The following is a 13,901-nucleotide window of genomic DNA, read 5'->3' as shown; positions in this document are numbered from 1 at the left end:
GAGAGTGTGTGTGTTTTCTCAGTTTTGACTCATCTCTGACTCATGCAGTGTTTGTGGCTCGTCTGTTGCTGCTGCGAATGATTTTTCTGCAGATTCTCACCTGATCGCTCTGAGCCTTCACCGGCTGCTCTTCTGCTACCGTCGCAGTTTTGCAGCTTGACAATTAAAAAAACACGAGTTTAATGGTTCATATGCTGCTGAGACTCAGATTCCTGCTTTATTATTTTCATTCTCAAAGGGCTTGTTTACATGCATTAACAAACATTTACACTCATGAAATGTAAACACTTATTGGCAACAGATGTCATGTTCATATTAAATACCACCCATAAAACTCCATTAACAATGAAACAAATACAATTGGTTAAATTATTATAATTCACTGTCATTTGATGTTTTTAAGAATAAAAAAAAAATTGTATTTGTATTTTTTTCTTTTGTATTTTAATCGTAATAATAATTTTGTAGAGTATTTATTTCTCTCATATTTGTTCTCCTGTTGCAGTTTGGCCACATCTGCTAATTAATAATTAATATTTTTATTATTATTTCTTATTATAACTTAAAGAGTGAGAGAGAGAGAGAGTGTGTGTTTTCTCAGTTTTGACTCATCTCTGACTCATGCAGTGTTTGTGGCTCGTCTGTTGCTGCTGCGAATGATTTTTCTGCAGATTCTCACCTGATCGCTCTGAGCCTTCACCGGCTGCTCTTCTGCTACCGTCGCAGTTTTGCAGCTTGACAATTAAAAAAACACGAGTTTAATGGTTCATATGCTGCTGAGACTCAGATTCCTGCTTTATTATTTTCATTCTCAAAGGGCTTGTTTACATGCATTAACAAACGTTTACACTCATGAAATGTAAACACTTATTGGCAACAGATGTCATGTTCATATTAAATACCACCCATAAAGCTCCATTAACAATGAAACAAATACAATTGGTTAAATTATTATAATTCACTGTCATCTGATGTTTTTAAGAATAAAAAAAAAAAATTGTATTTGTATTTTTTTCTTTTGTATTTTAATCGTAATAATAATTTTGTAGAGTATTTATTTCTCTCATATTTGTTCTCCTGTTGCAGTTTGGCCACATCTGCTAATTACAATAATTAACATAATTGATTAAACTTTAATTACAGTTGAAAATGCATTTAAAAATTAGTAATATTTTGTTTAATTATAATTAATTGTCATTATGTTTTAAGAATATTTAAAAAATGTTATATTAAACTATTTATCTTATTCATAATAAATTACATTTTCTACCTTTTAATTTTGTGGAATATTTATTTTTATTATTATTTCTTACTATAACTTAAAATTAACTTAAAGAAAGTATATTAAAATGAATTTACATTTCCTGCCTTTTTAATTTTGTATAATATTTATTTCTCTCATATTTGTTCTCCTGTTGCAGTTTGGCCACATCTGCTAATTAATAATTAATATTTTTATTATTATTTCTTATTATAACTTAAAATTAACTTAAAGAAAGTATATTAAAATTAATGAATGTTTTGTTTAATCTATTTATTTTATTTCAGCTAGTTTCCAAAACAACATTTCACATTTTAATTTAGTTTAACTTTAGTTTAAAATTAAAATGAATAAAAACTATATAGACATTTAAAAAAAATCAAATGACAAAATTAATAAACTAACTAAAATTAAAATTAAAACAGAAAATACACAAATTAAAATGAACTAATTCAAAATATTTGAAATAAAACTATAATAGTATCTTAATGATACTAAAATAACGCTGATTGAAACGTGCTTTTTCTGTGAAGCTACTTTGTAACAGCATGTGTTGTGACAAGTGCGATACAAATAAAACTTGAATTGTTATTATTTCAGTCCCTCCATGAAAAGTCTTTGCTGCTGATACGGCGTTACATAATGACTGAGTAAGTCCGTGCAGACGTGTCACTGCGGGTTAACTAGTCCTGCTGAAGTCTGGTTTGCTGCGGTCAGTCCAAGGGTCAGCGCTTTATCTGAGCTGATTAGTGCTTTAGTCTCAGGCTGGAAAAGCTTCAAATCAACAAGAAACCACATTCACAACATACTCCACTTCTGAAATATATGACCGCTCTCTGAGAGAAGCTGCAGGATGGGACTTGAGTTCCTCCCTGATCAACTGATTGGCCGGTGAAAATGTCTCTGTGTGAAGGTGGTTACAAATAATGCGAGGGATTGATGAGGTCAGCTGGCGCATGCTTTGTTTGTTATGTGTAAACAGAAGAATCATGTACCGTAAGATCAGGAACATGCATTAAGACTTCATGTGAGAAGTGGATCTGTGTGTGAGAAATTGCTTGTAATTTTCACAAATAATTACTAAGAAATGGCAAGTAACACATTGAATTAAATCAGACATTTTGAAGAAAATATCTGAAATGGTATTTTCGTGTAAAATATACTCTAATGGTCTTTGTTTTATTTTTTATTTTTTTATTGTTTTATTTACAACTTTAAAAACAAGTATGGGAATATTAAACTGAAGCTTATATAATTGATATTTTTATATGGTTGTAAGAAAATATTGTTAAATAATACTGATTTGTTATGATATTGTTAATACAATACTGTAACAATGAAACCAGGGTTATTAGTTAACTAACTAATTAACACACACACACACAGACAGAAGAGACTATTTCATAAAATCGTACCAACCACAAACTTTTGAACAGTACTGCAGTTTCTGTCTGTCGTTAATTTCTGTATCTGATCTGCTCGAGCATCAAGGTCATGGCTTTGATTCACGTGAACTAATAAACCTTGTTTCAACTTCAATAAAGGAACGTAAATGATGCTTGTAAATGATGACACTGAAGCCTGGAAAAAATTCAGCTTTGCATCACAGGAATAAATTGTATTTTAACAGATATTCACATAGAAAACAGCTATTTTAAATTGCAATAATATTTCACAATATCCTTGTTTTTACTGTATTTTTAATCAAATAAATGCAGCCTTGGTGAGCAGAAGTCTTCTTTCTGTTAGTGCAAAACTCACCGCCATGATCAAGTCAGAAGTGTTTTAAGAATAGACTAGGTTGAGTCAGTCGGTGTGTTGATGTGTGTTTTTCTCCAGTCCCACAGGAAAGAAGTTCCGCAGTAAACCTCAGTTATCCCGCTACCTCGGGAACTCGGTGGATCTGGGATGTTTCGACTTCCGCACGGGCAAAATAATGCCCAGCAAGATGCAGAAGAACAAGCAGAGACTGCGCAGCGACAACCTCAGCCTGAGCAAGGTACTGAACGCCACACATCTCACGGGTCATTTTAGTTTGTTCATTGGGTTTGGAAAATCCCTGTGTGACGGTATTTTGATTTGTCATTTTCTGCAGTGAAATTGATTGGTGATGAACAGCAGTATTTAAAGGGATATTTCACCCAAAAATGAACATTCTGTCATCATTTACTCATCCTCATGTCGGTCCAAACATGAAAATGAAATATTTAAATAATCAAATCTGAGAGATTCCTGTCCCTCCATTGAAAGTTTGTTCACCCAAAACTCAGATCAAAAATAAATCCATATGAATTGAGCCGTTTAATCAAAGTCCTCTAAAGAGACATGATTGCTTTATATAATTCAGGCTTTATTCACATATAAACATTGATCGTCAAACATAAACAAAAGCTTATACATATGATGTGACACGGGAGAATGAACCTCACTGGTTCTCGTGCATCATGCAAACATGCTTGAGCTTCCGTGACAGGATTTGAGTGCTGTAAACAGTGTTAGCTGATCAGTGTTTATATGCAAATAAAAGCCTAAATTACACCTGTTCATGATCTCTTTACTAGTTTTGGGTGAACAGACTTTTAAGGACAGAGTGGAGTTGCATGGAGATCAGTGCAGAGTTGTGTAGAGATGCGTGGAGATTGTGTGGAGAGAATTTTAGCTGTGGTAATTGTAATTATTGTATAAATATGGTCTGGACTAATACATTTGAGGACAAAAGACGCAAGAAGAAATTTGAGATCACAGACTTTATTAATTGCATTTCCACCTGTGTAATTTACAGATTGGAATGTCCGTGTAATCGTTTCTATGTGAGACTCACCAAGAGGAGGTTACGTGACAGAGTGGCTGAACATAGATACACAATATGTACTGGTAACAAGAATTATCCGATGCGGGGAGATGTGTGAGTTGCATGGAGAGTTGTGTAGAGTTGCGTGGAGATGCGAAGAGTTGTGTAGAGTTGCGGAAAGATGTGTGAAGTTTCGTGGAGGTGCGTGGATAGTTGTGTAGAGATAGGGTTGCAAAGGGGTGGAAAATTTTGGGTAAATTTCCGGAAACTTTCCAAAAATCCCTGGAATATTCCAAAAAATCCTGGAAAGTTTCCAAAATTTCTGGAATATTTCCGAAATATACTGTAAAATGTCCACCTTTTTGCAACCCTATGTAGAGATGAGTGGAGATGCGAAGAGTTGCGTGGAGATGTGTGTAGAGTTGTGTAGAGATGAGTGGAGATTCGAAGAGTTGCAGGGAGATGTGTGTAGAGTTGTGTAGAGATGCATTGAGATGCGAAGAGTTGTGTGAAGATGCGAAGAGTTGCATGGGGAGCTACATGGAGATGCGAAGAGTTGTGTGGAGATGTGAAGAATTGTGTAGAGTTGTGTGGAGATGTGAAGAGCTGCGTGGATATGTGAAGAGTTGTGTAGAGTTATGTGGAGATGTGAAGAGTTGTGTGTAGTTGTGTAGAGTTGGGTGGAGTTACAAAGAAATGCGTAGGGTTGCGTGGAGATTAGAAGAGCTGTGTGGAGTTGCGAAGAGTTGTGTAGAGTTGCGTAGAGATGTTAAGAGTTGTGTAGAGTAGCGTGGAGATGCGAATAGTTGCGTGGGGAGCTGCGTGGAGATGTGAAGTGTTGTGTAGAGATGCGTGGAGATTAAAAGAGATGCGTGGAAATGCGTAGAGTTGTGTAGAGTTGCGTGGAGATGCAAAAAGTTGCGTGGGAGTTGCGTAGAGATATGAAGAGTTGCATGGAGATGCAAAGAGATGCGTAGAGTTGTGTAGAGTTGCGTAGAGATGTGTGTTGCAGTAGCGCTCTGGTATCTGGCTACTGTAAGCCGGTAAAACACATTCTCACACCTTTATTTTTTACAGTTCTGAGAGGAGCGTGATTTACATGTGTCTTCAACAAGCAGATGCATTTACACTTGTTCAGCTGCATCTGGAAAATGTCTCAAGCGGATTGTAGTCCATCTCAAATGCGTTTCGGAGGGCATTCACACCCGATCTTTTCATGATTAAATGACTATCCAATCAGAGAAAACCCAGCGGCTCAGTGTAAATAGGCACAGTGAGTTTATTTTAAATAAGGAAGTTATTTTTTTCAAAACACATTTGCAGACTAACATTATTGCAGTTAGCTGCTCTCGTACGGGTCGTTTGTCCTTTAGTTTTGCGTGCTGATCCTGTGAAGCGCGTCATTGCGTGGGCTGTTAGTGTGTCTGTGCGCTTCCTCATGCATTTCTCTCAGGACTCTGATATGACCTCAACATTCAACACGCTTTCATTTTCAGTTCAGCAGACTCTCTATATTCTTTGCTCGTGATGAGCTGGTTGAAAGTGAAAGGATGAGGCAGGAAAGGTTTGGCTCTGATCTCTGAGATCATGCATTTATGACTCCAGAACCGGTCTGTGTTCGTCATGCTGGACGTTATAGAGGTGTGGTGATGTGCCTCACCCTGTGACACACTTCTGCCTCACAAACGCGTACTCACACTCACATACTCACACTGGTTTCCATGTTTAATGGGGACTCTCCATAGGAGTAATGGATTTTCTACTGTACAAACTGTATTTTCTATCCTCTTACTCTAACCCTACACCTAAACCTGCCCCTCACACAAAACTACAGGCATTTTTTAGATTCTCAAAACACTTCATTCTGAATGATTTATAAGCTTGTTTCCTCACGGGGACCTAAAAATGTCCCCATTTTGTCCCCATAACATAGGAAATACTTGTACCACACACACACACACACGAACACACACACACAATTTCAGTATTGCAGTTTAATGACAGCAAATGTGATGTGGATCTGCAGAGCAGTGCTGAATGAGAATGATCTGTAAACATCTGTAAATCAATAGTTTTGCTACTATAAATGAGAAACATGGAATCTTCCATTTCACATTATTTATTTGTTTATGTTTAATGAGTTTTATTTATTTATTTTTCTTTCTTTTATGTATATGAACTTTATTTATATGAATGTAATTTATTTTTGTCATTTTTGATACATTTTATGTATTTATTTAAATGAATTTTACTTATTTTATTTATTTTAAACAAATACTTATTGTAGTCAAGTCAAGTCAAGTCACCTTTATTTATATAGTGCTTTTAACAATAAAGATTGTGTCAAAGCAACTGTACAGCATTAAATGCAAAAATAGTGTGTCAATAATGCAAAATGACAAGATTAAACACTAAATTTTCAGTTCCAATAGCACTAATAGAGAGATACAACCACGATCAGATGATAAGAGCAGGTCATTTTTAACTCTAATGAGAGCAGTCTCAGTTCTATTGTACATATTATTTCCTAAAAATGTACTAAAATAATCAGCAACAGAACATATGATTGATAACTTGATAATACTTTTATTAATTAATTAATTTATTCATTCATTCATTCATTATTTTAATGAACTGTATTTATTATTATTTATGATTATGATTACGTTATGATTATTTAGAATTTTATTTTAATGAATTTTATTTATATTATTGTCATACATTTTATTTATGTTTATTTTTATAGTTTTAATGAATTTTTATTTATTTATTTATTAATCACATGTTTGGATCCTGATGTATGCGTGTTCAAAAATGACAAAAAATATGTGTATTTGTGGAAACATTTGCCTTATTTTATATTCGACAGTTGTGAAATATGTAAATGCATCGTTTTCTTCCTTGTTCACTAATGGGAAACTGTATGCTTCTTTCTTTTCTTTTCTTTATTTTCTAAAACCAGTTCTTATTAATTGACGTGACATTTACACAACGTAACTTTGTTTTATTTCAGCTGAACTGTCAAACTGAATTCTGCTCACCGTTCTCTAATGTATTAACTAACACGAACAAACAACGAACAACACATTTATAACAGTATTTATTAATCTTTATTAATGTCAGTTAATGGAAGTACAGTCATCCATTGTTAGTTCATGTTAATTCACAGTGCATTAACTAATGTTAACAAGCACAACTTTAGATTTCAATAATGCATTAGTAAATGTTGAAATAACCATTAACTAAGATTAATAAATGCTGTTCATGCTTAGTTTATGTTAGCTTAAACTTATTTTTATTTCAGTTAGTTGCAATGCAGCATTTTTAACTTTTAAGTCTTTCTTCTAATATTTATATTTCAGCGTTATATCAGTTAATGAAACTCTGAGTTTCATATTGTCTTGTTGTAGATTATTGCATAAATGCAGCCATAATTAGACCGCATGTTAATGCAGATGATATAGCATAATATGTGTTTAATTTAGTCTGAATATGACACTGGCCTGAAGTATTCATCTCTTTGGAATACCTGATAATAATCGGTCAGTGGTTTCAACAGAATAAGTTCATCCAGCCAGTGGCATCATTCAGGAATCAGGTTTTGCAGATCCTTAAATAAGGTGTTTGGTTGCATTGGAACCACCAGAGGACGCTGAAGGATCAGTCATGTCTCACTCGTGTCTCATTCTGCACTCCTTCAGTCTCTGGTTAGACAGGAGCTGCGGAGATGGATGTGTGGATTCATCACATTTCAGACTAAAAGCTGGAAGCTGGATGAAATTTGCTTTTCTGACGGTTTGTTTGGAGTCTTGTTTACTAGACCTGCGAATATGATGCCTGCTGCAGAAAATATCTTAATAAAGTCAGAATCGAGTCTTTTTATTCCTGAAAAAACGTGCACAGAGGTTCAAAGGTTTTTGGATATTGAATATTTTAAAAACAAAGTTTTAATGCAAATTTGTATAAGAAATCTGCAGATTGTGCGCTATTTTCTAGACAGCTCTATAAAGTGCATTATTTATTTATTTTTTTTAACCCTAACCATGCATTTATGAAGTTATTTCATGATGTTTTTTTGGGTCTATGTAAATTATTTATTTTTTAATATTTCTATATTTATTTAGGCATTCATGAATTTATTTATTTGTGCATTAATTAATTTCTTTCTTTATGCATTTATGATTTTTTTTATGTATTAATTTTATTTATTGGTCTAAGTAAAATTTTATTTTATTTTATTTTAGCCATTTCTTGTTAACTGACATGTTGTTAACTTTCATTATCATCATAACTCAAAGGAGTTGGTATTGGAGTGGAGTACAGTAAGGTTTTTATTACTTTTTAAAGAAGTCTCTTCTGCTCATCAAGCCTGCATTTATTTGATCAGAAATACAGAAAAAGCAGTAATATTGTGAAATATTATTACAATATAAAATAACTGTTTTCTATGTGAATATCTGTTAAACTGTAATGTATTTCTGTGATGCGCAGCTGTATTTTCAGCATCATTACTCCAGTCTTCAGTGTCACATGATCTTCAGAAATCATTCTAATATGCGGATTTATTATCAATGTTAGTAATTTTTTATTCATCAAAGAATCTTGAAAAAGTATCACAGGTTCCAAAAAAAAATATGAAGCAGCAAAACTGTTTCTAACACTGGCTCTGCTTGCATCCTGCAGCCCGGGCTTATTTTCATTTAATATTGCATTTTTAATAATTCCCATTGTCTACTGACTAGGGATGTAACAATTCACTCAACTCACGATTCAATTCAATTCACGATTTTTTAGCAATGATTCACTGTTTCCTTGGTTACCGCTGTAAACAAAGCAGCGCTGCACTTATAAACTTTAATATGCATCATACAGAGGCAAGATGAAAAGAAAAAACACCATCTAAACTTTTCTAAAGACAGTAATTTCCCCTCAGATATACATTCAAGATTTGTTTAGCATCTCAACCGATTTGAATCGTCACATATTTGAATTGATTTTCAACCGGCTCGCGGTTAATCGTTACATCCCTACTACTGACATAATATATACTGTAACCAAGCTGTAATTTCTCTTGGCGGCCCCCTGGTGGCCACAGGGGCCCTAAGCAGCCGCTGGAGTATTAGGGTCACGGCTCTGATAGCTGAGGGTGGATTTGTTCTTCAGGAGTGTTTGGATGTAAATGAAGCCGTTGCAGCCGCTGGCTCTTTCCTCCGTCTCATATATTCCAGTAGCGAGGGAGGATTTAGCTCTACAGGCCCCGCGGCGCTCATGGACGAGCTTTATTTAATAACTCCTGCTGTGTTTATGAGCGGTTGTTGCGGTTCATGTGTCCCGCGGGCCGCCGCTGATGTCTGAGCAGCAAACACACCGACGCTCCTCCGCTTCTGTGTTTAATTCCTCAGATTGTGTGACGTGCTGCGCTTTCAGCCCAACATTTGACCTTTACTATCACTCTGCCCGGATTCAGACGCTTTGGCTAATTAGACTCATTAAAAGCCTTGAGCATAATGTTAATGTTAGTGCAGGACTCTAGAGGAATGCATTTACTTCTTTGTCATTCATCATTGACTCATTATCAGTCATGTTGATTCAGAGTTGTTTGACTTGAGTATTATTTATAAAGTATTTATTTTATAGTATTTATTATATTTGTATAATAATAACATACTATATTGTAATATAATATAATATATATATAGTATTTTTTATTTGTATTATTAATTATAAATTAGTTTTGAATTAGCTTTTATTTTTGTTTACAGTTTGAATTTTAATTTGAGTAATTTTGTGTGCTTTTGTCATTTTTAAAATTTTTAAACACTTTACTTCAGCTTTATTTTTATTTCAGTTTAATCTAAGAACTTTTGGTACTTCAACTTTAACATTTATTAATTAGTTTTGAATTAGCCTTTAGTTTTATATTTTTCATTTTCATTTCAATTTTAGTTTAGGTTTAAATTGTGTGCTTTTGTAATTTTTTTAATGTTTCTATTTTGTTGTATTTTTTTTTTGTAATTTGTTTTATTTTAGTTTTAGTATTTTTAGTACTTCAACTCAAACTTATTTTATTTCATTTTTTCTATTTTTATCTCTATTGTAAGTTTTAGTTTTTATCTAATATAATAATCTATTTAAATGTAATTTATTTTGTTTAAATGTATTTTATTTCATTTTATTTCTGCTTTATTTCAATTATCAAAAATGTTTTTTATTCATTTTAGTTGTAATTTGTTTTATTTCAGTTTCAGTAATTTTAGTACTTCAACATTAAACTTATTTTATTTCATTTTTTCTATTTTTATCTCTATTGTAAGTTTAAGTTTTTATCTAATATATTTTATTTTATTTAAATTGAATTTATTTTGTTTAAATGTATTTTATTTCATTTTATTTCTGCTTTATTTGAATTAACAAAAATGTTTTTATTCATTTTAGTTGTAATTTGTTTTATTTCAGTTTCAGTAACTTTAGTCCTACAGCATAAACTTCAACAGCATAACTTATTTCAGTGTTTCTATTTCATCTCTATTGTAAGTTTAAGTTTTTTTCTAATATAATATAATATAATATTTTATTTAAATTAAATTAATTTTATTTAAATTAATTTTATTTCGACTTTATTTCAATTAACAAAAAGGAGTGTAATTAATTTGAGTTAGCAGTAATCTGAAGTGTGGTCTGAATCTCACCGACTGTTCTTGTGTCTCGTGTGCGCAGCTGTTCTGGGAGAAGCGTCTGAAGGGCCTGCGCTCGTCGGACGTGTCGGAGGAAGCGCTCAGGACGATGGATCTGCCCAGAGGTTTACAGAGTAAGGCTGGTTGGGTCTGGTTTGAATGCGTTTGCGATCGCTGGCTAACATGGGTGCTGTGGCGCAGGTATGGGGCCGGACTTGACGGACGAGACGCTTCTGTCGGCCATCGCTAGCGCTCTGCACATGAGCTCGGCGCCCATCACGGGTCAGACATCCTCGGCGGCCGAGAAGAACCCGAGCATATGGCTGAACACATCGCAGCCGCTCTGCAAAGCCTTCACCGTCACAGACGACGACATACGGTAAGACTCTTGACAGGTCAAAGGTCAAAGCCTCGCTCGTTTCTAACAGAATGCATCAGTCTCACTCCACATTAATGTATATGAAACATCAAATGCGTTACTTTATAGCCTTTATATTTAATACATTATAAAAATATCTTCTTCATCTAATATTTTATCATCTAATATTACATTTTATTTTTTACTTTTATTGCATTAATTGTGCCTAAGGTTTTCATCTAATATTTCATCATCTAATATTATATTATATATTTTTTATTTTTATGCATTATGCCTACATTTTTCATCTAATATTATATTTTATAGTTTCAATTTAATGCATTGATTGTGCCTATATATATTTTATTTTTTAATTGTAACGCATTCATTGTGCCTATATATTTAATTTTTTACTTTTAATGCATTAATTTTGCCTATATATTTAATTTTTTACTTTTAATGCATTACTTGTGCCTATATATTTAATTTTTTTTACTTTTAATGCATTAATTGTGCCTATATATTTATTTTTTTTACTTTTAATGAATTAATTGTGCCTATATATTAAATTTTTTACTTTTAATGCATTAATTGTGCCTATATATTTATTTTTTTACTTTTAATGCATTACTTGTGCCTATATATATAATTTTTTTACTTTTAATGCATTCATTGTGCCTATATATTAAATTTTTTACTTTTAATGCATTCATTGTGCCTATATATTTAATTTTTTACTTTTAATGCATTACTTGTGCCTATATATTTAATTTTTTACTTTTAATGCATTACTTGTGCCTATATATTTAATTTTTTACTTTTAATGCATTGTGCCTATATATTTAATGTTTTACTTTTAATGCATTACTTGTGCCTATATATTTAATTTTAATGCATTAAGTGTGCCTATATATTTAATTTTTTACTTTTAATGCATTACTTGTGCCTATATATTTAATTTTTTTTACTTTTAATGCATTAATTGTGCCTATATATTTAATTTTTTACTTTTAATGCATTAATTGTGCCTATATAAAATAGGCCTAAATAAAATATTTTATATAAAACTTTTTTATATAAAATAAAAGTTTTTCATTTCATATTTAATAATCTAATGTTATATTTTATGTTTTAGTTTTAATGCATGAATTGTGCCTATATATTTTATTCTTTTAATTTGAATGCATTAATGATGCCTTGTAAGGCACCTTATAATGCATTGTTTTCTGTGAAGTTCTGAGATCATCCGCTCTTTTAATATTCCTTCATAATTCAGCAGTGAGGCGAGGGAACGTGTGAATGTTTTATGCATTCATCGGGGGTTCCTCTCAATCAAGGCGTCGGGAATAAGTGTCACAGTTCAAGCCGAGCCAAAAACCTTCCCGCTTCTCCTGAGATTGATGCGCGAGAGTCATTTCACTGAGACACTGGGCCTGTGCTGTGGTGTAGTGGTTAAACACTGGCTATAGCGCTGGTTAGCAGAAGACTTTGAATAAATGAGTCGGATAGATCTGGAACGACTGTAATGGACCAATAGCACATTTTCAGTCTTTCTGCCAGAGTAAATGAAATGTGATGGGATTTGAGTTTTTAAAATAAAATAGGAAAAAAAGATATTTATTTATTTATATAAAATTTACATAATTTTAATTTTTTTTTATTATTTTAAAAAATTTATTTATTTATTATTAATGTATTTAATAACATTACAATTTTTATTTATTTAATTATTTTAAATATTACTTAATTATTTATTTGAAATGTTATTTAATTATTTGAAATGTTATTAATTTATTTTACATTTTTTTATTTTAAATGTATTTATTTATATTTAATTTATATATTTAAAATTGTAAAATTTTAAATATTTAATTATTTATTTACATTTCATTTATTTTTATTTAGTTTACATTTTTTTTGTTTTATTATATATATTTTTTGCAATTTATTTATTTATTTTATTTATGTCCAGTCCTATTAATGCAAACTTTTTGAACGAAATATTCTGAATGTCATCTTTGTTTTGATGGTTGGTTAGATGTAAACATGATTAATGTGTTACACTGCAGCACATTTTATGGAGGACTGTTTCCTGATCCTGGGAGAGTAGACTACAATGCCGGCTGTTCTGCAGATGAAAGTTATGAAATAAAACATTTACAAATTTTACATTTTTAAAATATGAGGAACACAGTATCTGGTTTAAGAATATTTAACTATTTTTAAATTAATTATATAATATTGTTTCTGCTCAGAATTCTGTGTTAAACACACGTCATTCCTGACAGATAAAACAATTTATCTATATAATCTATAACAATATAATCTATAATCTATAACAATATAATCTACTCGGTTATATAAATAAATATTAAAAGAGTTTTTTTTTTTGTTCTTATTTGAAAAACAGCAGGTCAATATCGGTGTTTTGAGCAGTTCTGGTATCAAATTCAGTATTATGATTTTATTTATTTATTTATTTATTTAATTTATTTGTTTATTTACATGTTTAATTATTGTAAATATTTATTTAAATGTGTAATTATTTTATTTATTTATTTCACTTTTTTATTTTTATTTTACATTATTTAATTTATTATTATTTATTTATTATAATGATTTCATTGTCTATTAATAGTTCTGTTATTGTTGACACAGATATGTTTCCTATCCTGAAATATGGCTGGTAGATTGATAATAGTCAAAATCTCTCCTGCCAGCTCAACGTCTTCAGATGGTTTTCTTGTCCAAAACACAAGATGGCAGTAGATGCACACACATTCAGCGTGTGTGTGTGTGTGTGTGTGTGAGTGAGAG

At 31.7% G+C, this 13,901-nt stretch overlaps 1 protein-coding gene across 1 annotated transcript in view; it reads left to right on the top strand.

Moving 5' to 3' along the window:
- The window catches only part of LOC107731306 (methyl-CpG-binding domain protein 2-like), a 34,357-nt gene that overhangs the window by 10,629 nt on the left and 9,827 nt on the right, over positions 1 to 13,901 (top strand). The window contains exons 2-5 of the mRNA XM_016542359.1: positions 3,101 to 3,285; positions 9,148 to 9,401; positions 10,770 to 10,860; positions 10,928 to 11,105. Of these exons, the coding sequence (XP_016397845.1) occupies positions 3,101 to 3,285; positions 9,148 to 9,401; positions 10,770 to 10,860; positions 10,928 to 11,105 (708 nt within the window). The remainder of the gene's footprint in view (positions 1 to 3,100; positions 3,286 to 9,147; positions 9,402 to 10,769; positions 10,861 to 10,927; positions 11,106 to 13,901) is intronic.

This window comes from Sinocyclocheilus rhinocerous, unplaced genomic scaffold (assembly GCF_001515625.1).
Source record: "Sinocyclocheilus rhinocerous isolate Xijiao unplaced genomic scaffold, SAMN03320098_v1.1 scaffold2594, whole genome shotgun sequence".
Taxonomy (NCBI): Eukaryota; Metazoa; Chordata; class Actinopteri; order Cypriniformes; family Cyprinidae; genus Sinocyclocheilus; species Sinocyclocheilus rhinocerous.
Note: the sequence above shows the minus strand (reverse complement) of the source record. Positions and strands in the feature narration are given on the sequence as shown.